The sequence below is a fragment of the Haliotis rubra genome, unplaced genomic scaffold, assembly GCF_003918875.1.
Source record: "Haliotis rubra isolate DU_JTF1 unplaced genomic scaffold, ASM391887v1 Scf486, whole genome shotgun sequence".
Taxonomy (NCBI): Eukaryota; Metazoa; Mollusca; class Gastropoda; order Lepetellida; family Haliotidae; genus Haliotis; species Haliotis rubra.
In genome coordinates this window covers 288,848-314,315 of record NW_025767175.1, presented here as the reverse complement: position 1 = coordinate 314,315, position 25,468 = coordinate 288,848, and the positions used below count along the sequence as shown (strand labels likewise).

The 25,468-nt window shown below is 46.3% G+C and overlaps 1 protein-coding gene across 1 annotated transcript in view; it reads right to left on the bottom strand.

Moving 5' to 3' along the window:
* LOC124291209 (GRIP and coiled-coil domain-containing protein 2-like) overlaps window positions 1–25,468 on the bottom strand; it is a 62,569-nt gene that overhangs the window by 34,337 nt on the left and 2,764 nt on the right. The window contains 15 exon segments of the mRNA XM_046728145.1: window positions 694–856; window positions 1,722–1,847; window positions 2,594–2,701; window positions 3,022–3,210; window positions 4,068–4,211; window positions 6,665–6,784; window positions 7,711–10,630; window positions 10,633–11,333; window positions 13,334–13,453; window positions 13,715–13,819; window positions 15,489–15,516; window positions 15,713–15,795; window positions 16,205–16,309; window positions 24,223–24,308; window positions 24,826–24,910. Coding sequence (XP_046584101.1) covers window positions 694–856; window positions 1,722–1,847; window positions 2,594–2,701; window positions 3,022–3,210; window positions 4,068–4,211; window positions 6,665–6,784; window positions 7,711–10,630; window positions 10,633–11,333; window positions 13,334–13,453; window positions 13,715–13,819; window positions 15,489–15,516; window positions 15,713–15,795; window positions 16,205–16,309; window positions 24,223–24,308; window positions 24,826–24,910 — 5,083 coding nt within the window.

Genomic DNA, 25,468 nt, shown 5'->3' with positions numbered 1-25,468 from the left:
AAATTTGAGACAATGCAGGAAAATGCATTTCCCAGAATAAACTGAAATCGATATTAAACTCAAACATAGTAAACAATTTGAGTTTGTGGATAGATTACTTAAGTTCTTTGGGCTTTTTATTTTACAAATACACTTGAGTTAAAAATTCAGCTGTTTCTAATTGACAAACTCAGTTTGAAATTTGAGTAAAAACTTAAGTTTGTTTCCAGAAATCAGAGCCTGACCAGGCACCAGAAGTTGAAAGCAGTGACTCAGGTCAAATATTGTTGATTATCAATATTCATTTTCGTTGTTCTTCTATCTTTGCTATTATTGCTAACATTTTATCAGTCACATTCCAGTTATATCATAGCAGCATCACAGATCATATTTCCACAAAATGCAGTGAATTTGCATTTGATGAAATTGTGTAGAAGAGCCATCTTCATTTCATCTGACCCTTTCATCATGTTTATTAGTCAAATACATGTGAAAACCACCCAATAAATTGGAACCATAATACATGTAATTAGAATAACGTTTTGAATGAAAAAACTCGCAGATACCGTGACGGCTTCTAAGAAACCCTACTCAAATCTCTACCCTGATCCACACAAGTATTACGTTACAGTCATACTCGTCACAACTTGAAAGTTGACATAGGTGGGTGTACAGCTAACACTATTCTCCCAACAGAGATCAACAAGCACTAACCCATCTGTTCCTTGAGTCGGGCTGAATTCTGTTCCATCTGTTCCACCTCTGACTTCATCTTCTCCATGGAGGAGTCTTTCTCCTTCAGCTGGTCGTTGAGAGTGCGGATCGTCCGCTCGTAGTCTGCCATCTCAAGGTCCATCATGTTGCTCTGGCTGGCTTCCTGACATGTGCAGAAACAACGAGATATCACCCAGGAACACAAACCGACTCACTTCGCATATTTAATTCTTTGTCAGTATTTTCAGTTTCCATTAACTCAACCATCATATGGAGCCTCACATCATACGTTCTTCAAAGATTTCTATGATGCTTCACCCCAAGCTCGCCTCTCTTTCAATCCATCTCTAGCCCTCGCCCTGCACACTTTTCCCTCCTTTCATACGTCAACCTCCTCTGAAACCTCACTCTTCGAACCCCATCACCACCACCTCTCTAATTACTCTATCAATTTTGACCTCTTCTCATATCCTCAGCTCTCACATTCCTCTTTTCTTTTCTCCTCCCCAGATCTCATCTCTCATTCTAACCGTCCTCATCTTCTTCCAAATCACCTCTCATCCTCACCACCTTTCTGCTCATCTTTTCTCACTCTTAGCATACACTCCAAATACAGTCTTCTCTTGTCCTCACCTCTTATCCTCACCACCTTTCTGCTCATCTTTTCTCACTCTTAGCATACACTCCAAATAGTCTTCTCTTGTCCTCACCTCTTATCCTCACCACCTTTCTGCTCATCTTTTCTCACTCTTAGCATACACTCCAAATAGTCTTCTCTTGTCCTCACCTCTCATCCTCCTCCGTCTTTCTCTTCTGTGCCTCTCCCCTTTCAACCACATCCTTACTTTCAACCTCACCGCCTCTCTCGCCCTCATAATCTCACCTTCATCAACCTCCCACCTCTTCTTCTTCAAACCTTAAATCCCCTCTCAACCTCACAGTGTTCTGCCAATCTCACCTCTCATCTTCCTCCCCCTCTATTCCTGTCAGTTTCACCCTTCTCCCCCTCTTCTTCTCCCTACTCTCACCTGTTTAGCTGTGCCGAGCTGCTCCTGCAGTCTCTTGATTTCTTCCTCCTTCTTCCCCACCATCTTCTTCTGCTGTTCTATGTCTGCCTTCAGCTGCTTCTCCTTCTCCTGGTGGTCCTCGTCGGCCTGGAGACAATCACCACTCGGGATGTCACAGAACAAACTCACATTTACAGTTCTTAAAACAAGAGACCTATTCCACAAAGTGACCATCATTATCTATGTGAGTGAGTGAGTGAGTGAGTTTAGTTTTACGCTGAAACTCAGCAATATTCCAGCTATATGGCGGCGGTCTGTACATAATCAAGCCTGGACCAGACAATCCAGTGATCAACAGCATGAACATCGATCTGCGTAATTGGGAACCGATGACATGTGTCAACCAAGTCAGCGAGCCTGACCACCCGATACCGTTAGTCGCCTCTTACGGCAAGCATGGGTCACTGAAGGCCAATATTCTAAGCCGGACCTTCACGGGTAGTGAGTGAGTGAGTGAGTTGAGTTTTATGCCACACTCAGCAATATTCCAGCTATGTGGTGGCAGTCTGTAAATAATCGAATCTGGACCAGACAATCCATGGATCAACAGCAATGAGCATTGATCTACGCAATTGGGCATTATCTATGTTAAAGTATGGGAGTTACAATCACCCTACCACTAACAATGCTCAGAGGAATGTGTACCCGGACAATGGATATTCTTGATCAATATGCAAGAAGCAAGAAACGAAATACGAAACTGAAAAATGTTGTTATGACAGGTTAATTTGGTTTCAGATATATTCCTGCGATCAGCTTGAAGAAGGTGGAAGCCACAATCGATTTTGGACTCAAACACAGCATCAACGGATCCACACCCAGTATTGACTGACCTTCTGTTTGTCCTTGACAACCTCTTCCAGCTGTATTCGCAAAGCAGACGTCTCACTCTCCATGGCCTTCATCTTGGCCTTCTGCTCCTCAAGACCAGCCTCACGAGTCTGAAAAGGGAGATGATGGTGTCAGCCAACAAACAATTAACTCAATCTTCACAACTTCTTTGAAAATTCATTCTGAGTTAAGCAGGTTCTGTTGATAGTCTTTAGGAATGAACACTTCCTGCAGATAGCTCCATGTGTAGATCATGTACAGCTGGTTTATACTCTGTTACAATGGATGCTAATAACATGTACAACAGTTGTAAATCTAGGCTGAAAGTGAGAAAGTTACAATAATTGTAGCCTAAAATCGGACTGTGTTTTGATACTTTTAAATTCAAGGTCATGTAACGGGAGGATTTGCTGTTCAATACTCTACTGACCTTGACATCTGTGGATGCCGACTCGATATGTCTGTTGAGTCTGTCCTTCTCCTCCTTGGTGTCGGCCAGCTCCTGCTTGAGAGTGGTCAGTTGCTCCACGGCCTGTTGGAGGTCTGTCTTGGCCTGGGTTGACCGCTGTTTCTCCTGGTCAAGCTGGTCCTGGAGACGGTCAAAGTCTGCCTGAAGGCTCTAGGGAAAACAGAAAGCATTAGGAGAATGACTAAGTATGAATACAGTGCCATTTAGTGAGTGAGTGAGTGAGTGATCAAGCGATCGAGGGAGCAAGCGAATGAGAATGGTTTACACCGCTTTAGCAATATTCCAGCAACATCAAATTAGGATACACCAGAAATGTGCTTCACATACTGTGCTTGGCGTCGAATGCTTTAAGCACTAGGCTACCCGACTGCCCCAAATTTAAATTTGAAGGAGCCTTCTGGGTAAAGTCTCGGGTACAACTGGTATAGTCGGTAAGCCCATTCTGGTGTACCATGCCGTCATACTGCTGGCATATTGCTGACAGCAGTGTTCAATTATAATCACTCAGTCATTTTTGAAGTCTGTGGAGACTTTGTATCTCACCCGCTTCATCAGCTATTTTAGCAATCTTAGTTAAGGTGATGATGTGTTGCTGTTAACCTACTAGGCACAATAGAGACCAATTCATGAAGATCCAGGTTAGAATTTGTCTTCAGCAACCCATGCTTGCTGTTAGAGCGGATTAACAGGATTGGGTGGTCAAATTTGGTTGACACATCATCTGATCCCAAGAGCTTTCATCAATGTTGAAGATGTGAATCTCTGGATTTTCTGATCCAGACTCAATAATTTACAGACCGCTGCCATACAGCTGGACTATTGCTGAGTGCAACCATGCAAATCAATTTAGTTTTCCTGAACCTGCTTGGACTCAGACAGCTGAGTCTGAAGATGTTGAGCTCTCAGTCCAGACAACACAACTGACCATATAGTTCTCCTGAACCTGCTTGGACTCAGACAGCTGAGTCTGAAGATGTTGAGCTCTCAGTCCAGACAACACAACTGACCTTATAGTTGTCCTGAACCTGCTTGGACTCGGCCAGGACGTGCTCGGAGGAGCTAGTGCTCTCAGTCTGGACATTCTGCAACTTCTCTTCTGTTTCTGCCAAGGACTTCTTTGTTAACTCAAGCTGCTTTGTTACATTATCAAGCTGAAAACAACAGAACAACATTTTTTACAAATGTTTGCAACCAGCAACAGTTTGGTAGTGCAACCCAAAGGCCAAAAGACCTTAGTGTGATGCCACAATAGGCCAATTGACTTTATTGTGCTTCAAGGCCATTAGACCCTATCGTGCCAACATACAAGGCCCACAGACTGTCAGTCTGACATAATATTCTATAGGGGGTCATTCTTCAAGGCCATTAGATCCTATAGTGGGTGAAGCTACAAAGCCATTAGATCCTATAGTGGATGAAGCTACAAGGCCATTAGATCCTATAGTGGATGAAGCTACAAGGTCATTAGATCCTATAGTGGGTGAAGCTACAAGCCCATTAGATCCTATAGTGGATGAAGCTACAAGGTCAATAGATCCTATAGTGGATGAAGCTACAAGCCCATTAGATCCTATAGTGGATGAAGCTACAAGGTCAATAGATCCTATAGTGGGTGAAGGTACAAAGCCATTAGATCCTATAGTGGACGAAGCTACAAGCCCATTAGATCCTATAGTGGATGAAGCTACAAGCCCATTAGATCCTATAGTGGGTGAAGCTACAAGGTCAATAGATCCTATAGTGGGTGAAGGTACAAAGCCATTAGATCCTATAGTGGACGAAGCTACAAGCCCATTAGATCCTATAGTGGATGAAGCTACAAGGCCATTAGATCCTATAGTGGATGAAGCTACAAGGTCAATAGATCCTATAGTGGGTGAAGCTACAAAGCCATTAGATCCTATAGTGGATGAAGCTACAAGCCCATTAGATCCTATAGTGGGTGAAGCTACAAGGTCAATAGATCCTATAGTGGGTGAAGGTACAAAGCCATTAGATCCTATAGTGGACGAAGCTACAAGCCCATTAGATCCTATAGTGGATGAAGCTACAAGGTCATTAGATCCTATAGTGGATGAAGCTACAAGGTCAATAGATCCTATAGTGGATGAAGCTACAAGCCCATTAGATCCTATAGTGGGTGAAGGTACAAGGTCAATAGATCCTATAGTGGGTGAAGGTACAAGGCCATTAGATCCTATAGTGGACGAAGCTACAAGCCCATTAGATCCTATAGTGGATGAAGCTACAAGGCCATTAGATCCTAAAGTGGATGAAGCTACAAGGTCAATAGATCCTATAGTGGGTGAAGCTACAAGCCCATTAGATCCTATAGTGGATGAAGCTACAAGGCCATTAGATCCTATAGTGGATGAAGCTACAAAGCCATTAGATCCTATAGTGGATGAAGCTACAAGGCCATTAGATCCTATAGTGGGTGAAGCTACAAAGCCATTAGATCCTATAGTGGATGAAGCTACAAGGTCATTAGATCCTATAGTGGATGAAGCTATAAGGTCAATAGATCCTATAGTGGGTGAAGGTACAAGCCCATTAGATCCTATAGTGGATGAAGCTACAAGGCCATTAGATCCTATAGTGGATGAAGCTACAAGGTCAATAGATCCTATAGTGGGTGAAGGTACAAGGCCATTAGATCCTATAGTGGACGAAGCTACAAGCCCATTAGATCCTATAGTGGATGAAGCAACAAGGCCATTAGATCCTATAGTGGATGAAGCTATAAGGTCAATAGATCCTATAGTGGGTGAAGCTACAAGCCCATTAGATCCTATAGTGGATGAAGCTACAAGGCCATTAGATCCTATAGTGGGTGAAGCTACAAGGTCATTAAACCCTATTGAGGGTCATGCTTCAAGGCCATTAGACCCTATTGTGGGTCATGCTTCAAGGCCATTAGACCCTACTGTGGGTCATGCTTCAAGGCCATTAGATCCTATAGTGGGTCATGCTTCAAGTCCATTAGACCCTATTGTGGGTTATGCTTCAAGGCCATTAGAGCCTACTGTGATAAAATACAAGGCTCACAGACCATCAGTCTGACATAATATTCGATTGTGGGTCATGCTTCAAGGCTGTTAGACCCTTTTGTGGGTCATGCTTCAAGGCCATTAGAGCCTACTGTGATAAAATACAAGGCTCACAGACCATCAGTCTGACATAATATTCGATTGTGGGTCATGCTTCAAGGCCATTAGAGCCTGTAGTGGGTCATACTTCAAGGCCAGATAAAAACAAGAGCCTGAAAAAAGGATGTCGATCACAACAGAAGCACCACCCATGTTTAATTCTCACTTAAAGCTCCCTTTCAACAAACTCTGTATACATAATCCGAAGAAGTTAGATAAGGAGGAGAAAGGTTTAGGCATCATGAAAACATTTTATGATTTGTAGCCAAAAATACGCTGTGAAACCTACACATTGGCTACACGGTGACCTTTCTCACAGTGCAATCCATAACCTTCAGTTGTGACTGCTATTAAACAAGGAATGGATGTGGGGATAGGGTAACCACAGCTACCCACTATGTGAGAGAATGGGGTTATGTTTAACATCACAAGATTTGGCTCTTGAAGTACTGTACCTTGGACTTGGCATCACTGGCCTCCTTCTTGGACTTGATGGCGAGCTGCTTCAGCTTGCTGCACATCTCCTCCTTAGTCTTCACCTCGGCCTGCAGTCGCCCGACCTCGTCACCCGAACTCTGCAGGAGACAACAAACATCAGTGGAGGGCTTGTCAGGTGTGTGTCAAGGATAAGTCAGGAGCTGGACAGGTGTGAGTCAAGGATGAGTTAGGGGCTGGTCAGGTGTGAGTCAAGGATAAGTCAGGGGCTGGTCAGGTGTGAGTCAAGGATCAGTTAGGGGCTGGTCAGGTGTGAGTCAAGCATAAGTCAGGGGCTGGTCAGGTGTGAGTCAAGGATAAGTCAGGGGCTGGTCAGGTGTGAGTCAAGGATCAGTTAGGGGCTGGTCAGGTGTGAGTCAAGGATAAGTCAGGGGCTGGTCAGGTGTGAGTCAAGGATCAGTTAGGGGCTGGTCAGGTGTGAGTCAAGGATAAGTCAGGGGCTGGTCGGGTGTGAGTCAAGGATAAGTCAGGGGCTGGTCAGGTGTGAGTCAAGGATCAGTCAGGGGCTAGACAGGTGTGAGTCAAGGATAAGTCAGGGGCTAGACAGGTTTGAGTCAAGGATAAGTCAGGGGCTAGTCAGGTGCGAGTCAAGGATAAGTCAGGGGCTGGTCAGGTGTGAGTCAAGGATCAGTTAGGGGCAGGTCAGGTGTGAGTCAAGAATCAGTCAGGGCTCAGTCAGGTGTGAGTCATGGATCAGTCAGGGGCAGGTCAGGTGTGAGTCAAGGATCAGTCAGGGGTCAGTGTGCTATGAATCAGGTGTGACTAAGGGGTCAGTCAGGTCAATCAAAGGTGAGTCAAGGATTAATCAGATGAGAGTCAGGAGTGATTCGAGCAGTTGTGAGTAGGGTTTTCAGTCAGAAGTGAGTCAGGGGTCTGTCAGGTGTTATTCAAATAGTCAATCACTCAGGTTTAATTAATTTGGGAAAGTAAAACAAATGCCAGGTTTCCAAAGCCAAATGAGTCAGTTATACATCTTAATGTCTCAGCTGTCTTTTGTCATACTTACACTGCTCTGTTGCAAAGCTGCAGTTTCCTTGACTGTAGTTTCTTGAACCTGAACCTGTAGGCTGGAGTTCCTTTCCTTTAATTCTTGAAGATTGCTTTCAAGTTCAGTGACTCTCTCCTTCATGTTCCGCAACTGGTCGTCAGCCTGCCCCTGAACCTCCTCCAACTTCCGGGACAGTTCCTCCACCACAGACTTGCCGGTAGACACCTCCTCCTCCTTCAACACAAGGGACTTCTGGACATCCGACAGCTTATCACCTGTCTCCATCAAAGAAGTCTCAACCGACTCCTTTTCTCTCTGTAGTCTCATAATCTCCTCTGATGATTTAGCTTGTGAATCAGAGGTTACTGCTTCAAATGCTCTGTCTTTCTCAGCTATCTCTTTTTCAAGCTTTTCACACTTAGATTCTAGTTCTACCATCAGTTCAAGTTTAGAAGAAAGGTCACTATTAAGCACATTCTTTTCTTCTTTCAAAGTCACAAACTCTGACCTCACTGAATGTAATTCAGTTTCAAGGTTTTCTTTTTGAGTTTTAAAATTTTCAAGGTCAGAGTCAAGTCTGTTTTTGTCAGATAAAACCAACTCATGTGATGCCTTCAATGAAGCTAATTCCTGTTCCAAAACCTCCATTGATGAAACTTTTTCACTCAAACACTCATTCAGGTCAGCACTGTTCTGTTCCGCTGCTGTCACTATTTCTGCTCTTTCTTTCAAGGAAATATTCAAGGATTCTTTCTGATCTTTAACATTTTCCAAATCACACTGAAGGGTAGACAATTCCGACAACAAGCTTTCCTTTTCATCACACACTTGTTTAAGATTTTCACTCAAATTTGAATTTGCCTTTCTCAAATCATCCAATTCAACTGTCATATTTTCCAACCTTTGATTCAATGAAGCAAACTCAGCTTTAGTCTCAGCTTCTGCTGATTGTTCCCCTGACATCTGGTCCTTCAACTCAGAAACAAGTTTCACATTTTCATCCAACATCCTCTCCAACTCTACAACCCGATCACTCTTGACACTTAGATCACTTCTCAAAGTCTCAAGTTCAGAGTTCTTTTGCTTCTGAGAAACCTCCAGCTGTTCACATTTATTGTTCAATGTCTCCTTTTCTTCCTGCACCTGAGACAATCTTTCATCAAGTTCATTAACCCGAGCTTGTATTTCTTCCTGATCTCTGGAACTTGTATTACTCACAGCTTCCTTCTCTTCTTGAAGTTCCACCAACTTGTCCTGAAGTTCCTTCACCCTCTCACCATCAGTGTATTTCTGATCTGATACTTCTGCTCTCAGCGTCTCCAACTCACCCTGCAAACCTGTGACTTCTTTAGCTGACTCAGACAGTTTCTCCTGAAGTAAGACACCTTGCTCCTCAAGTTCCTTAACCCTTGCATCAACCTTTTCCCTTTCCACTGAAGCCGCTCCACCAGCTTGTTTCAATGCTTGAATTTCACTCTGCAATGATGCAATCTCTTTCTCTGTCTCAGCCAGTTTCTCCTGAGTCATCAGAAACTGAACCTGCAGGTCGGACTTCTCCGCCTTGAGCAACTCCATTTCCTCCACCTGTGCAACATCAGCCTCAGAGGTCGCCTGTTGTCTCTCACTCGCCTCAGTCTTCATTGTTTCAATTTCTGTCTCTTTGCCTTCCTGAACTTGTACCAGGTCATCACACCTCTCTTGCAGACATTTCATCTCAGAATCCTTTCCCTCCAATTTACGCTCCAAATCAACCTTCTCATTTTCCAAATCAGAAACCTTAGTTTTCAGTTCTTCACATGTCGATTTCATTGCCTCCTTTTCTCTTTGACTTTCATCATTTTGTTCAGTCACCTTACCCAGTTCCTCTTTGACATGTTCAAGTTCTTCAACAGCTTTCATTTTCTCTTCAACAACAGCCTGAAGATCATGTCCAAGAGTGTCAACCTTTCCTTCAAGGTCCATCTTCTCTGTCTTCAGCTGTTCAAGTTGTGTCTGAAGCATGTCCCGTTGACGGGCTACCTCATCTCTCTGAGAACCCAGCTCTTCAATCTGTTCACAGTAAGTAGCGATGTCAGAACTGTTCTCAGTCAGCTTGTCAAACTGTTCCTTCAGTACTCCATACCTGGTCTTACTGTCAGATAAAGAGTTGGACATGTCCAGAATCTGACCTTCTAACTCTACTGCATAATTTTGTCTCTCTTTTATCTGCTCCTCCTTTTCAGCTGCACCTGTGCTCAACCCAGCTACTTCCTCTTCCAGTTCTCTGACTCTTGATTCAGCCCCTGTTGCCTTGGCAATCTCTTGATTCAGCTTCTCTTCATATTCTACTACCAAAGTGTCCTTCTCTGTTAATTCTTCCCTCAGCTGTCTCTCTCTCTCTTGTGACAGTTCCATGACTACAGCTCCTGATTCTTTCTCTCTTTCAATGTTTTCTTTCTCCTGCTTTTCTTCTTCTATCTGTTTCTTCAAAGTTTCCATAGCAGCATCATATTCTTTCTTGGTTGCTTTGGCTTCATCCCATTTCTTCTGAAGGTTGTTACGTTCGTTGATGATGTCCTCTATCATCACCTTCATCTCCTTAATCTCATCCATCAAAGGATTCTCTGCCATCTTGAACACCTCGTCTTGAAGTGTGTCCCGCTCCGTCAAAGCCTCATGCAGAGATGTCATCAGGAACTCCAACTCCTTACGACACAGTTCCTCCCTTTTCTCGGAATCTTCCAGTTCCTGAAGTGCCTGATCTTTATCGTTCTTCAACATCTCCATCAGACTCTCCCACTCCTGAATCTGACCCTTCTGGGAGTCTGGATCAGAGTTCCCGGACTCCACCTCAGCCCTCAACTCTTGCACCTCGAAGTTCAGCGTGTCCTTGATTTCATTAGCTTGAGCCAGTTCCGCACACAGTTTCTCCTTCTGCTCTAACAGAGCCTGAACCTTCCCTCCAAGCGGACAACTTTCTCATCAACAACGTTCTGGGCATCTTCTGAACTGGATGCAACACTTCCCTCCAACTCATTACATCTTTTTCTTAATTTCTCAACAGTCAGTTCATATTCTTTACCTCCCTCTTCCAATTCTGTTATCCTAGAATTCAACCTCTGAGCTTCTTCATTCAATTTCACTTTTTCAGTTTCCAAATCCTCAAACATGGAATTACTTTCTTTCAGTTTCTCAGACAGACTCGCCACTTCACCTTCAGCTGCTTCTAGCCTGTTTCTATAGCCTTCAATTTCAGACTTTTGAGAGTCAATCTGTTGACTGAGTTCATCAATCCTTGCATCCTTCTCCTGCTCAGCACCTTTAGTTTTGTCGCTGACATCCTCACATTTCTGAAACTCCACCTTTATTTGTTCAATTTCAGCATCCTTGGCTTCAAGAGATTTATGAATGGCTGCGATCTCTTCATCTTTCCCAGCAACATCCCTCCTGAGTTGCTCCAGATCCCCCTCAGCTGCTTCCAGTTGCTGCTGCAGCTTCTGTGTCAGCTCCGACTTCCCCGTCTGCTCTGCCTCCTGCTGTGTGAGGTTCTGCATCAACTCCGCCTTTTCCTTCTCCCAGAACTGCCTCTCCTCCTCAAACTTTTCATTTGCCTTCTGTAGGGTAGAGAGTTCCTCCCTCAGCTCGTTCAGCTGGATCAGCTTCTGAAACAGTTAGACAACACTGATCTTAATGGCATGTTTTGCTACCCTAAAACATGAATGTTTTCCCACAATCCCAGCTGATACATAGAACGTAACGATACATATTGTCACCATGATACATGTTGTTTTCCCACAATCCCAGCTGATACATAGAACGGTAACGATACATATTGTCACCATGATACATGTTGTTTTCCCACAATCCCAGCTGATACATAGACCTCTAATGATACATATTGTCACCATGATACATGTTGTTTTCCCATGATACATGTTGTTTTCCCACAATCCCAGCTGATACATAGAATGGTAACGATACATATTGTCACCATGATACATGTTGTTTTCCCACCATCCCAGCTGATACATAAACCTCTAATGATACATATTGTCACCATGATACATGTTGTTTTCCCACAATCCCAGCTGAAACATAGAATGGTAACGATACATATTGTCACCATGATACATGTTGTTTTCCCACAATCCCAGCTGATACATAGAACAGTAACAATACATATTGTCACCATGATACATGTTGTTTTCCCACAATCCCAGCTGATACATAGATACGTTGTAATCCCAGCTGATACATAGAGCTTCTTAACGCGACATATTGTATTTTCCCCACAGTCCCAGCTGATACATAAAACGGTAACGATACATATTGTCACCATGATACATGTTGTTTTCCCACAATCCCAGCTGATACATAGAACGATAACGATACATATTGTCACCATGATACATGTTGTTTTCCCACAATCCCAGCTGATACATAGAACGGATAACGATACATATTGTCACCATGATACATAGAACGTTGTTTTGTCCCACAATCCCAGCTGATACATAGAACGGTAACGATACATATTGTCACCATGATACATGTTGTTTTCCCACAATCCCAGCTGATACATAGAACGGTAACGATACATATTGTCACCATGATACATGTTGTTTTCCCACAATCCCAGCTGATACATAGAACGGTAACGATACATATTGTCACCATGATACATGTTGTTTTCCCACAATCCCAGCTGATACATAGAACGGTAACGATACATATTGTCACCATGATACATGTTGTTTTCCCACAATCCCAACTGATACATAGAAACGGTAATATTGTCACCATGATACATATTGTCACCATGATACATGTTGTTTTCCCACAATCCCAGCTGATACATAGAACGGTAACGATACATATTGTCACCATGATACATGTTGTTTTCCCACAATCCCAGCTGATACATAGAACAGTAACGATACATTTTGTCACCATGATACATGTTGTTTTCCCACAATCCCAGCTGATACATAGAACGGTAACGATACATATTGTCACCATGATACATGTTGTTTTCCCACAATCCCAGCTGATACATAGAACAGTAACGATACATATTGTCACCATGATACATGTTGTTTTCCCACAATCCCAGCTGATACATAGAACGGTAACGATACATATTGTCACCATGATACATGTTGTTTTCCCACAATCCCAGCTGATACATAGAACGGTAACGATACATATTGTCACCATCCCAGCTGATACATAGAACTGTAACGATACATATTGTCACCATGATACATGTTGTTTTCCCACAATCCCAGCTGATACATAGAACGGTAACGATACACTTAGTCACTGTATCTATAAGTCAGAGTTGCCAGTAGATTATTCTACATAATACATATTCTTTCCTTTATAGCCTGAGTAATGTGGAACAATGTGAGTTTCCTGATCACAAATCAAGACAAGTAATGGACGACAGCATCAATAATGATTGAAAACACATTGCAATGAAAAAATTGAAGAAAACAACTGAATGATTGGCGTGAACAAGCTATTCAGATTTAAGAAACATAATGATCAGTGAGAATAACGGAAAGTGTGCTTTATGTGCTTACAGGTGTTCTTGAAAAGCCGTTTGTCGGGGCAATTTCAGAAAGAAAGAGATCAGATCGAAAAGGTTAAAGATGATTACCTCCATGTCATTCTTCTCTCCCTGCTGTTGTCTCTGCTGGTCAGCACTACTCAGGTTTTCGATCTGACGTACTAGGTCATCACGCTCCTCGGTCAGTCGGGCTACCTGTCCTGCAAGGTCCTGAATACACAATTGAATAGGTGTTATACACTCATATTTCCAGGGATTTATCACAGATTACAAACAAACTGGTAAGACACGGATTTGATTCCCCTGATGGGTATAATGAGTCAAGACTATTTCCTATGTCCCAGTTGTTATGTTGTCTAATGTTTGACTCCCCAATTTTGACTGTTGTGCTAGGCTGTGCTACAATTTAACCTATTTTCACACAAGCAGAATATCTAATTTCAAACATGGATCCTGTGGAGGAATGCTCACCTTATTGTCATTTGCAAACTTCGTCTGCTCTTCCTGCATACACTTCAGGGTGGAGGTCAACGTCGAGTCCTTCATCTGCATACACTCCATCTGCTCCATCAGATCCTGCACAGAACCGAGCACATCAAAGTCCAAGTGTGGTTCATTTTACAAGATCTGAGTAGGACTAGGCTCCACAGTTTCTATATTAACAATTATAAATACAAACATTTTCCATGATCCTAATGGGGTAAGGTGAGGTGAGTTTGGAGAAGGGGTGAGGTGAAGTTGGGAATGGGGTGAGGTTGGGGTGAAATGGGAGTAGGGTAAGGTGTTTTGAGGGGTGAGGTGAAGTTGGGTATGGGATGAAGTTGGGGTGAGGTGATAAGTGGGGGTAAGGCGAGGTGTTTTGAGGGGAGGTGAGGTGAGGTGGGGATGAATTGGGTGAGGTGTTCTGAGGGTGAGGTGAAGTTGGGGATGGGAAGATGTTGGGTGAGGTGATAAGTAGGGGTTGGGTGAGGTGGGGTTGGGTGAGGTGAGGTTGGGGATGAGGTGAGGTGAAGTTGGGTATGGGATGATGTTGGGGTGAGGTGACAAGTGGGGTAGGGTGAGGTATTTTCAGGGGTGAGGTGAGGTTGGGTGAGGTGAGGTGAGGTTTGGGATGGGGTGTAGTGAGGTTGGGATTAGGTGAGGTGAGGTTGGGTGAGGTGAGGTTGGGGATGGGGTGAAGTGAGGGTGGGTGAGGTGATGTGAGGTTGGGTGAAGTGAGGTTGGAATTAGGTGAGGTGAGGTTGGGTGAGGTGAGGTTGGGATTAGGTGAGGTGAGGTTGGGATTAGGTGAGGTGAGGTTGGGGATGGGGTGAGGTGAGGTTGGGGATGATGTGAAGTGAGGTGAGGTGGGGATGAGGTGAAGTGAGATGAGGTGAGGTGGGGATGAGGTGAAGGTGAGAGGTGAGGTTGGGGATGAGGTGAGGTGAGGTTGGGGATGAGGTGAAGTGAGGTTGGGGATGAGGTGAGGCTGAGGATGAGTTGAGGTGAGGTTGGGGATGAGGTGAAGTGAGGTTGGGGCTGAGGTGAGGTGAGGTTGGGGATGAGGTGAAGTGAGGTGAGGTTGGGGATGAGGTGAAGTGAGGTTGGAGATGAGGTGAAGTGAGGTGAGGTTGGGGATGAGAAGAGGTGAGGTTGGGGATGAGGTAAGGTGAGGTTGGGGATGAGGTGAGGTGAGGTTGGGGATGAGGTGAGGTGAGGTGAGGTTGGGATGAGGTGAGGTGAGGTGAGGTTGGGGATGAGGTGAGGTGCGGTTGGGTATGGGATGATAATGGGGTGAGGTGATAAGTGGGGGTAGGGTGAGGTGTTTTGAGGGGTGAGGTGGGTTGGGTGAGGTGAGGTGAGGTGAGGTTGGGGATGAGGTGAGGTGAGGCTGGGGATGAGGTGAGGCAGAGGTATATTGAGGGGTGAGGTGGATTTGGGTGAGGCAAAGTAATGTGAGGTAAAGTGGGATCGGGTCAGATGAGGTGAGGTGACGGACAGCAGGTTGAGGTGTAATTGGGTTTTACCAGGATTATTTCACTTAAATAGTCATAAGCGTTAAGAACCTTAGGAGATCAAACCACCGACATTCCACTCATACATGTGTGTTGGCTGTTACTATCATTCCATTCTAGCTCAAAGTGGTAACCCACTGAGATATCAAGCTGCACAGATACCCCACACAGACACAGTGTACTGACTCTAAGCCAGCCATTCCTTGTTTTATCAGCAACAGGCAGGGTATCAACAAGTACCATCTTTTTACATGTTTGGCATGAGGATCAAACCAATCTCTGAAGCAGATTAAACCACTGTGTAGTGTCATTAATAAATTGGCAGGAAATGTGGTGATTCTTGTTGATAGGTTGTGGAGATCATGAAGCACTGATTAAAAGCCAACAAGGACTTGATCTACTGCAGATATAGTCCAGAAGCCTTCTTTGTTGTCTATATGAATTTGTAAACTCCTTGAAGGTCTATCCTTCTCACCTTGTTTTTTTCTCAAAAGCCACAAATTTGGCACAAATCTGCTCCTTCTCCCCTTTCATAGTTGTCAGCTGTGTCTTGAGATCCTGACGAATAATACAGGCATGACAACTACTCTTCAACATGATTACACAATGCCATTTAGAAAGTGGTCAAATTCAACATATGTTATATATGGATTTACACTTTCTTAGTGAAGTACAAATTCTAGTACTTTTTGGGGGTTGAGTCCCATCCTGGATTCGAACCCACACCCTCAGAGTCAGGCACCTAATTGCCAGCACACAACGTCAGATGCCTAACCGCAACAGTCACGTGTACAAATCGTATATCGAGGTAATCCACAATAATGTCACATGGTAACTTACCTACTTTAAGTTTATTTATTCATTTGTAGATATATCTTTTAAAATAGGATAACATTATTTCTGGGACTGAATTTCTGTCAATAAGGATTTCTTATATGTAAAACTGCTAGATCCGTCAGACGTTCACCTCGATCGTGCTGGCCGACTGTTCCTGTGCCTGTTGTACTGAATTGTAGGCAGCAAAAGCTTCTGACCTCTCCGTCTCACATTCAGCCAGCTGATCCTTCAAGCTCTGGAACAATCAGTCAAACATGTAAAGCTGTACCTCACGATATCAAACAAGCGGTAATGGTAAGGGACTAATGTAATTCAACCAGAACCAAGCCCTCTTCCTCGTACACTCTACATAATTATCAGTATGTTCAACACATGTGATATGTTATTTTAGAAGGATTCTATGCCTATACATTATGCAAAAATGTTGATATTTTACAAACCCTCTGGCAATACTGTATGACTGTTAATGGTTTACAAGCAGAGGCCCAGATAAGCTGCGTATCCGGGTAAAATATGCATATAAAATTTCCACCACACGCGATTGAAAATAATTGTTATGCACTCAATTAAGATTTAAAATGTTAAATACCCAAAAAGTTTAAAACAAATGCGCATCGAATATATTTATAAAAATCGCCATGTGAATGAAAAAGACATCCATTGCTATCAAGTTGTACTGTAAGTATAGGACAAGTGTTGTACTGTCAGTATAGGATGAGTGATTTTTTATTAAATCATTTCCATTATATTTAAGTTGGTTTTGATTAGGTATGACATAAGGCAGAACATACCTGCATAGTAAACTTACTCAATGAAATAATACCTAGGTGAGTAAATTGACTGAAGTACGCACATATTTGAAAGCAGTGGGTAACAGAAAATGAAATACCCACTCAACATTCATAATACCCACTCCAAAAATATACCGTGGGTACAGTACCCACATGAGCTAAATCTTATCTGGAGCTCTGTACAAGCATCAAATAAAAGCAGGTGGAAATGTACTGTAAAGCAGGCCATATATATGGAAATAAAACAATCTGTCAGTCTGTCTGTCTGAGTTAATATTAATTCATAAAGAGCACATGTGTAATGATTTGTTTTTTGTGTTTCTTTGTTTGTTGTTTGATGATACACTCCAAAATATTCCCGCTATATGACATTGGTTTCTGAATAATTAACATGGTGGACAATACAATCTAGTGGTCGACATCATGAGCATCAGTTTATGCAATAGGGAAACAATGACATGTGTCAACCAAGTCAGTGAGCCTGACCACCCGATCCCATTAGTCATCTCTCACAACAAGCATTGGTTGCTGTTAACCAAACCTGCAGAGGTTTTCAATTCTTTGAAGAGAGTCGCCCTTGGGGTACATATTATGCATTTTCCGGCTGAAAATGTCCTGTGACAGTTGTATCAATGTTTTTGAATAAAAAGATTGAACAATAAATAAACTCTTTATTTTTATTATAATGGACTCCTACCTCACGGAGTTACCTCTCCTTAGCGATGCGCACTCAACTGGGTAGGCTCCTAGACCCGTGATCATCATTCCTTCTGCTGAATTCTTATCAGTGAACAGAATTGCGGGAGGCGGAGGTTTCTACCCCAAGGATCTACTCTCTTCAAAGAATTGAAAACCTCTGCAGGTTTGGTTAATTCTTTTCAGAGAGATCGCCCTTGGGGTACATATTATGCATAAACACAGACTCCCAAAGACCGGAGGCCAGGGAGGAGGGAATTCTGTCCAAGCACACACAAATATAGCGATCGTGATCATGGAAAAAATTGAACAGACGCCATAACACTCACCTGTCACTTGTCCCAGTTTCGCCTCGCCGAGAGGCATTATGGGAGGGGAACTGACAGGGAGGAATTGTGCTCAAAGACTACCTCTCTAGCATAATGAGACATTGCACGAGTGCTTAATGTCAATGAATCCCCACCCACTAAGTGGCTACATGAGAGCAATCGTGAGGGGAATGCAAAATACCACTCACTAACGATATAGTAACTCCGTGAGAGAATCGAAGGGGGTACAGGTTCTCTGAGTGAGCTCACAGTAGCAGACATGTCAATAATGGAATTATTGTACAGTAGCCCAAAACAAACCAATAAACCAAGACTCACTCGTCAGGGTGGCAGGACACTGTCCACTGGAGAGAACAGTACGGCCAAAGCTCGCGACGACACGGAATGCGATCGAGCTGATAATGCCGTGATAAACGCGTTTACCGGCTCCAAATAGCGGGCGGAGCAGATCTCTTCAATGGGGAGTGCCGATGCAAAGCTTTTGAGGCGCTACTGCCCTGACCGAAAGTGAGCCTTCAACCCCTCAGGGGAGGCTTGCCCTTAGCCTGATAAGCCGCACAAATACATTTCCAGACTAGCCAGCTTGACAAAGTCTGCTTGCTCGCTGGGCAGACCAGCCTTCCCGCCACCGTCAGAATAACAGAACAGCTGGGTACCCGCACGGATCCCCCGCGCTCGCTTGATATAGACTTTGAGCTGCCTTACGGACATCCAACGGGTGAGTGCTCGAGGAGTGGTCCCCGGCGTGTGGAAGGCTGGGTAAGAGTAGGAAGTTCGATAGAGCTGTCACATGGAAAGCGGATCGACCTTCGGTCGGTAAGTATCTGGGAGGCTTAATACTGACACGATCCGCGGGAAACACAGTCAGCCGGTCGGACGACATAGCATGTAAATCGCCGACCCTCTACCACCAGATGTTACCGCCACCAGAAAACAGCTTCCAGGTCAACAACTGAATGGAAATAGCCGATAGGTGTGAGAAAGTGGGACCGACAGCCAATCGAAAGCACGATCGACAAATCCTAAGGTGGACTGGTTCGCCTGAGAGCAGGTCGAATCCGCTCCGCCAGCCAGAAAGCGCCAGACGAGAGGGTGCTGCCCCAGAAGAGCACCATCGACAGGGGTGTGAAAAGTGGAAATAGCGTGGAGTAGCCGCCAATGGTCGGCCGCCAGGCCTTCTTCCAAACGAGCTTGCAAAACTCCAATACTGACTAAATCCGCAGAAAAGGGATCTGCAATCCCCTTTATCTGAACACCAGCGCCGCATAGCGGGACCACCTATCCTCGCATTGAACGCTTGTCAATCCCACCGGCCAGAATTGTGTCTGCAACTGCTGCAGGAATTCCGCTGCCTCGAGGTTAGACCTGACAGAGGCCAAGCCACCCACTGAACTGCGGGATTTGGGTGGGCCCGCTCTGAGTGAGAATGTCCGGGTCGCAAAGGTAATAGAACAGGAGGCTGAGCCAGAAACCTGAGAATTACCGAAACCAGCTCTGTGACGCCAAAGCGTGCCAGTAGCACAAGTAGCCGAAGCTGGCTGGGTGGACAGCTGTGAAAGGACACGGGAATGAGTGGTAACGGCGGGAACGCCCAGAGCACTTTGCCCGCCCAATCCAGCAGGAAGGCGCCGGCAGCCAACGCCTCTGGGTCCGTATCCGAGCAGAACACGGTGTCTGATGCGCCCCGCCGACGCAAACAGATCCACCTCGAACGCACCCGCATAACTGGGAGATTACTGTGAATATCTGCCTGTCGAAAGCATCCACTGCAAGGGCCAGGATCCGCGAGAGCCGCGATCTGCTCGCACGCTCTCCAGCCCCGGAGATAAACAGGGAGTACCTGACAATCGCATTGGTCGCACTCAGAGGAGAAAGTCCCACGCCTCCCGAGGAGCTTGGGACACCGCGGCCTCCCCTGCTTCAGGATGTACGACATGGCCGCCTGGTTGTCTAACTGAAGACGGACTACCTGGCCAATGACATGCTCTCTGAAGCCAATACCAACCGCACAGCTCTCAGTTCCAACACGCTGATGTGAAGGTGGGCTTCGCTTCGACCAGAGTCCGGAAGCCGACAGACTGCCCAGAACACCCCCAGCCCGTGAGGGACGATCGGGTCTGAACTGTGAGAGCTGGCGCCGATTTCCAAGGGGAACCCCTGGTGAGATTCCCCGACATTTGTCCACCACTGAAGGTGAGGTGTCAACCACTGGGACTGTGAGACTGCGCCCAGATCCTCCGCGGTGAGTCCACAGCCGAGCCAAAGCTTGCTGTATGGGACGATCCTCAACCGCCACACTACAGAGATCGTCCGCCGCCATATGGCTCCAGTAGACGGAGCCAAGTCCGTGCTGGTGCCTGGGGCTGGGAGAGGAATGAAGATACCATCTCCTAACTCTGGTGACCCGGTCGGGCTTACAAGGAAACGAGATCCTTGTTCGCTTGAATCGCTACCCAAGAAAACCAAGTCCTGGGTGGGTACCAGGTCGGATTTCTTGAGGTTGATGATCCACCCCAGTCGAAGTTAGAATGTCTATCACTGTGTGAGTAGCATCTTGACTCGCTGGCTGTGTTAGTGCTCCGAGCAACCAGTCGCCTAGGTAAGGGTAACAACGCCTTCCTTGGCGAGCCGAAGCTAGGGTAGCTGGGACTAACATGAGCTTGGTGAACACCCTTGGGGCAGTCGATATGCCGGGCGGGGAGCACCCTGAATTGGTAATACATCCCGGCCGTAAGAGAACCGGCGGTACTGCTTGAACGATGGATGTATGGGTACATGCAGATACGCGATCCTTTAGGTCGATTGACGGAGCCAATCGCCGGGCTGAACAGATGAGATCACCGAAGCGCAGTGTCTCCATCTTGAAGGATGGTACTTCGAAAGCATGCGATTCAACCCCTTGAGGTTGAGAATCGGACGGAACCCGCCGCCTTTCTTCGACGCAGGAAGTACGCGGAATAAAATCCCGCCTGTTCCTCTCCCCGGTGGAATGCGCCGATTGCGGACTTGTCCAGCAGAGCCTGAACTTCGCCGCAAGCAATATGTCCGCCTCTGGCTTGACATGACGGCACCGGAGTGCGACGATGCCGGTGAAGTCGGGCGGACTCGCCCACAGTGGGAGATGGCCTATGCTGACCGCGGCCAGCACCTGCTGTTGTTGGTAGCCTTCTCCCATTCCGCAGGAATAGAGAGAGGCGGCCTCCCACTGGGATATGGGTAGGAGCTGCGGTGTAGACCCGGTAGCGGAGCTGACTGGGCGCGACACACGGCTTGAGCGCAGCCTGATGGGTTAACGGAGGTCGGGCAGACCTCCCGCTACCGCTGAAAAGGCTGGGAGCTAGTCGAGGACTGCTCCTTGCCCCTACCCTTGGCGGACCTGTTCCTCCGCCACTACCCTACCAAGCGCCGGCCAGCCGGCAGACTCGGGTGTAGGCTGCACCCCCGGCGGAGGAAGGTGGCACGGGAGCCGCTGGGGCGACACCCGCTGGTGCTCCAACAAGGCCTTAGAGTCCTTGAAGGAGGTAGCTGCAGCGCAGCCTCCCCGTGATGACCTGCTGGGCCCCGGGAAAGAGGGTCGCCCCAGACGGAAAGGGAGGGCCAGCAAGGTCTGCTGTGTTGCTGCCGAAAGTACCTAGACGCCGACAGCCACAGCCTGGCGATCCCCATGACTGGCGCGACATCACCGCCGACGCAGCAGACCGCAAAGAGTCGCTACGCGCAGGTGAGCCTGAACTTCCGAAAGCTGACGGAGCAGCATCGACATGCGGCGACATCGCCGCCAGCATGCCCTCCGCCCAGGGCCGCATTCTCTGAACCGAGGAGAGGTAGGCCTCATGGACCACCACCCGCACCTGCTGCATCGCTGCCCGCAGACCTCCTCAGAGGGTCCGCACGCGCGTCAGCAGGGGATGCCTCGCCAGGGCAAAGGTGGAGTAAGGCGCTTTGCCGAAAGCAGCCGAGAGCTGCCCGAGGAAGCCGAGCCTCCCCAGGGCTTAACGGAAGTGAACACACATTCGCCTACAATTGGCACAACGAACAGGGAATCCTCCCCAAGTGGTAGCGCCAAGCACGAGATCCGTAAGTCAAACCGCATCGGGCACCAGACAAGAGGGGATCGACCACACCCGGTGACCAACGGCGGCAGAATGCGGAGCTGCGCTCATGCGTGGGTTGCCTAGGGGCAAACGCCGCCTGGCAAGCGGAACTCAGTCGAAGTCCACGCAACCAGCAGGCACCGCTGCCTGGGTAGGCCCTCGCAATTTCTCTGCCGGACCTCCCGCAAGGTCGGCAAAACGGAAGCCGCCGGCCATGCTCCTCAACCTCCCCAAGCTCCATTGACTCGGCGCCGAGCCCGAAGTCCGGTGGCTGGGTCTCCTCCGTAAGAGGACCCTAACCCCGACCCGTGGACTGCCTAGCTTAGGAACCACAGGAAGGGAAGAACAGACAGACGGCTCCACGCCAGCCAGCCGGGCGCGCGTGGACTCCCGTCCCGGTGACGCTGGAGGCAGGCCAGGCAGAACTGGTGCCTCCGCCTCATGGGGCGGTGCGCAAGGACCGGAATACCAGGAATACTCAACGGTCTCCTGCGCTTAACTCCGAGAGGGGACTGGGAGCACCTCCTCTCCTCGAGCAGCCGAGGGCCCGGATCCGGGCCAGAGGCAACGGATCTACAGACGCCTTCAAGGCTGAGGGATCGAGCCGAGCCCGGCGATCCCACCTCGACTCTCGGCCCGTCCGAGTGGGTGAGGAACTCCTGCCGGAGACCTCCAACCGACTCCCGAACGGCGGACTTCACGGAGGCCATATGCTGCTGAAACATAGATTCCATTACCGACATGTCAAAACCACTGGGCGGCAGGAGAGGGGAAGGGCCTCGGATTTTTTCCCTTTTTGACGCTCGCTTTGTTTTAGACGGGGACCCTGCGCCAGGTCCCTCCCGCCACGATCTCACGATAAAACAACGATCGGGCCGCCTCTTCTGGGCCCGGGGAAAAGGCCAGACAAATAGGGCAGGAATCAGCGCCGTGGTCCCGCCTTTTCCAGACAGGCAACACAGTTTATGACTGTCGCCCGGGGATACTACCCCCACAGACCTAACAGGATGAAAAGGCCTGAAAACAAACACGCAAGCATGTTAGTTAACGGCGCCAGCAGCATATAAACACGAGAAAACATTGAAAAATACGCGAAGGTTACCACGAAAAGTAATAGTTGGTTTTAATACGCAATATTACGACCACGCCGGCACGCTAAACTTCCCGCCATGGCAGAGCAACACTTGCGTAAACCACGGAAAGTTCGCGATTTTGAATTAATACAAAGTCACAATTATGAAACAACCAACTGTAAAGCTTTACTGTTCCTTGTTTTAGGCAAATAAAGACCAAACATACAGGTGGTGTCTCAGACATAGCGTATTCAGCGCTGTAACGGCTCATGAATGGTTACATATAACGTCTGTTCACAGCAGTGACAGCAGAAGGAATGATGATACGGGTCTAGGAGCCTACCCAGTTGGTGCGCATGCGCTAAGGGAGGTAACTCCGTGAGGTAGGGTCCGTATAATAAATAAAAGAGTTTATTTATTGTTCAATCTTTTTATTCAAAAAACATTGATACAACTGTCACAGGACATTTTTCAGCCGGAAAATGCATAATATGTACCCCAAGGACGATCTCTGTGAAAAAGAATGGGCTACCTATGGGAATTAGTGACAACTGGGCTACCTATGGGAGTTAGTGACAACTGGGCTACCTATGGGAGTTAGTGACAACTGGGCTACCTATGGGAGTTAGTGACAACTGGGCTACCTATGGGAGTTAGTGACAACTGGGCTACCTATGGGAGTTAGTGACAACTGGGCTACCTATGGGAGTTAGTGACAACTGGGCTACCTATGGGAGTTAGTGACAACTGGGCTACCTATGGGAGTTAGTGACAACTGGGCTACCTATGGGAGTTAGTGACAACTGGGCTACCTATGGGAGTTAGTGACAACTGGGCTACCTATGGGAGTTAGTGACAACTGGGCTACCTATGGGAGTTAGTGACAACTGGGCTACCTATGGGAGTTAGTGACAACTGGGCTACCTATGGGAGTTAGTGACAACTGGGCTACCTATGGGAGTTAGTGACAACTGGGCTACCTATGGAGTTAGTGACAACTGGGCTACCTATGGGAGTTAGTGACAACTGGGCTACCTATGGGAGTTAGTGACAACTGGGCTACCTATGGGAGTTAGTGACAACTGGGCTACCTATGGGAGTTAGTGACAACTGGGCTACCTATGGGAGTTAGTGACAACTGGGCTACCTATGGCCCTTGATTTACCTGAACCTCGTTGACGAGTTCTTCATGAGTGCCAGCTGTCTCCTGTCTCAGTTTGCCTTCAGCAGAATGCAGCTTCTTCGTCAGATCTGCACACAAATACAGGATAAAGTAATTATCACTTGCTTGAAAAGAAGTAGCACATGTGCTGCACAGACGGATTGAAAATTAATTCATAATTCAGCTTTTCTACATGCTGTGGATACATTGCTTTGCAATATTGCCCTACTGTGATAAGCAGTGTGACAAACAGAGGCACCGTCATGACTATGTCATTAGTGGTCGGGGGTCATCATCGTCATTGTCATCATCATCGTCATCATCATCATCATCATCATCATCATCATCATCATCATCATCATCAGAAGCGGTGGGGTAACCTAGTGGTTAAAGTGTCATGCCGAAGACCCGGGTTCGATTTCTTACGTGTAAAATGTGTGAAACCCATTTCTGGTGTCGCTGCTGTAATATTGCTGGAATATTGCTTAAAGCTGCATAAACCTATACTCACTAATTCATTCGCTCACTAACATCATCATCATCATCATCATCACAGACAAAGAACATTTTACAATGAAGACAACAAGCTATTCTCATGATCTGTACCTTCTACTTTGGCCTTTGTCTTTTGAAACATCACCATTTGCTTTTTGACAAACTTGACAAGATCTTCCCTTGACAACGTGTCCAGCTGAAACCATGGCAACCAAAGTATAACAAACCAGGATAGCGTCACATGTCATGCATGTAGTCAGAAACTGTTTATTTGGGTTGTTCTTTGGTTATTGAATTATGAATTAGAGTTTTGAAAACATTCTATGTAACATACCTATGAAACAAAAAGCTGTGTCTGTTTGACTGTCTGCCTGTTGGCAAATTCCAATATGAAACCATGAAAAACCATTTAGTTGATTTGATACTGTTATGTGGCGGTGACATTTAATGTGTAACAATGTTGCAGTGTAATACATTGTACATGTGATATTCAGCGAGGAGCTGCACTTTGCTATGCTGAGCCTTGTACTAGATTCAGACAGAAAAATCTGGAAAGTGCTGCAAGTAGCTGATTCTAGAATCTTCTGACAGCATTGCGAATATTCTGGCATCTTATTCTTGTGTATATAAGGAGAGTTGATTCTTCCCTCAAATCTTACATTACATCTCAGGTTACAAGAAGACCAGCTTTGTGTGTAATGATTAGTGTTGGGAATTGGTTAAAATCATATAATTGATGATTGGTTCATTACAA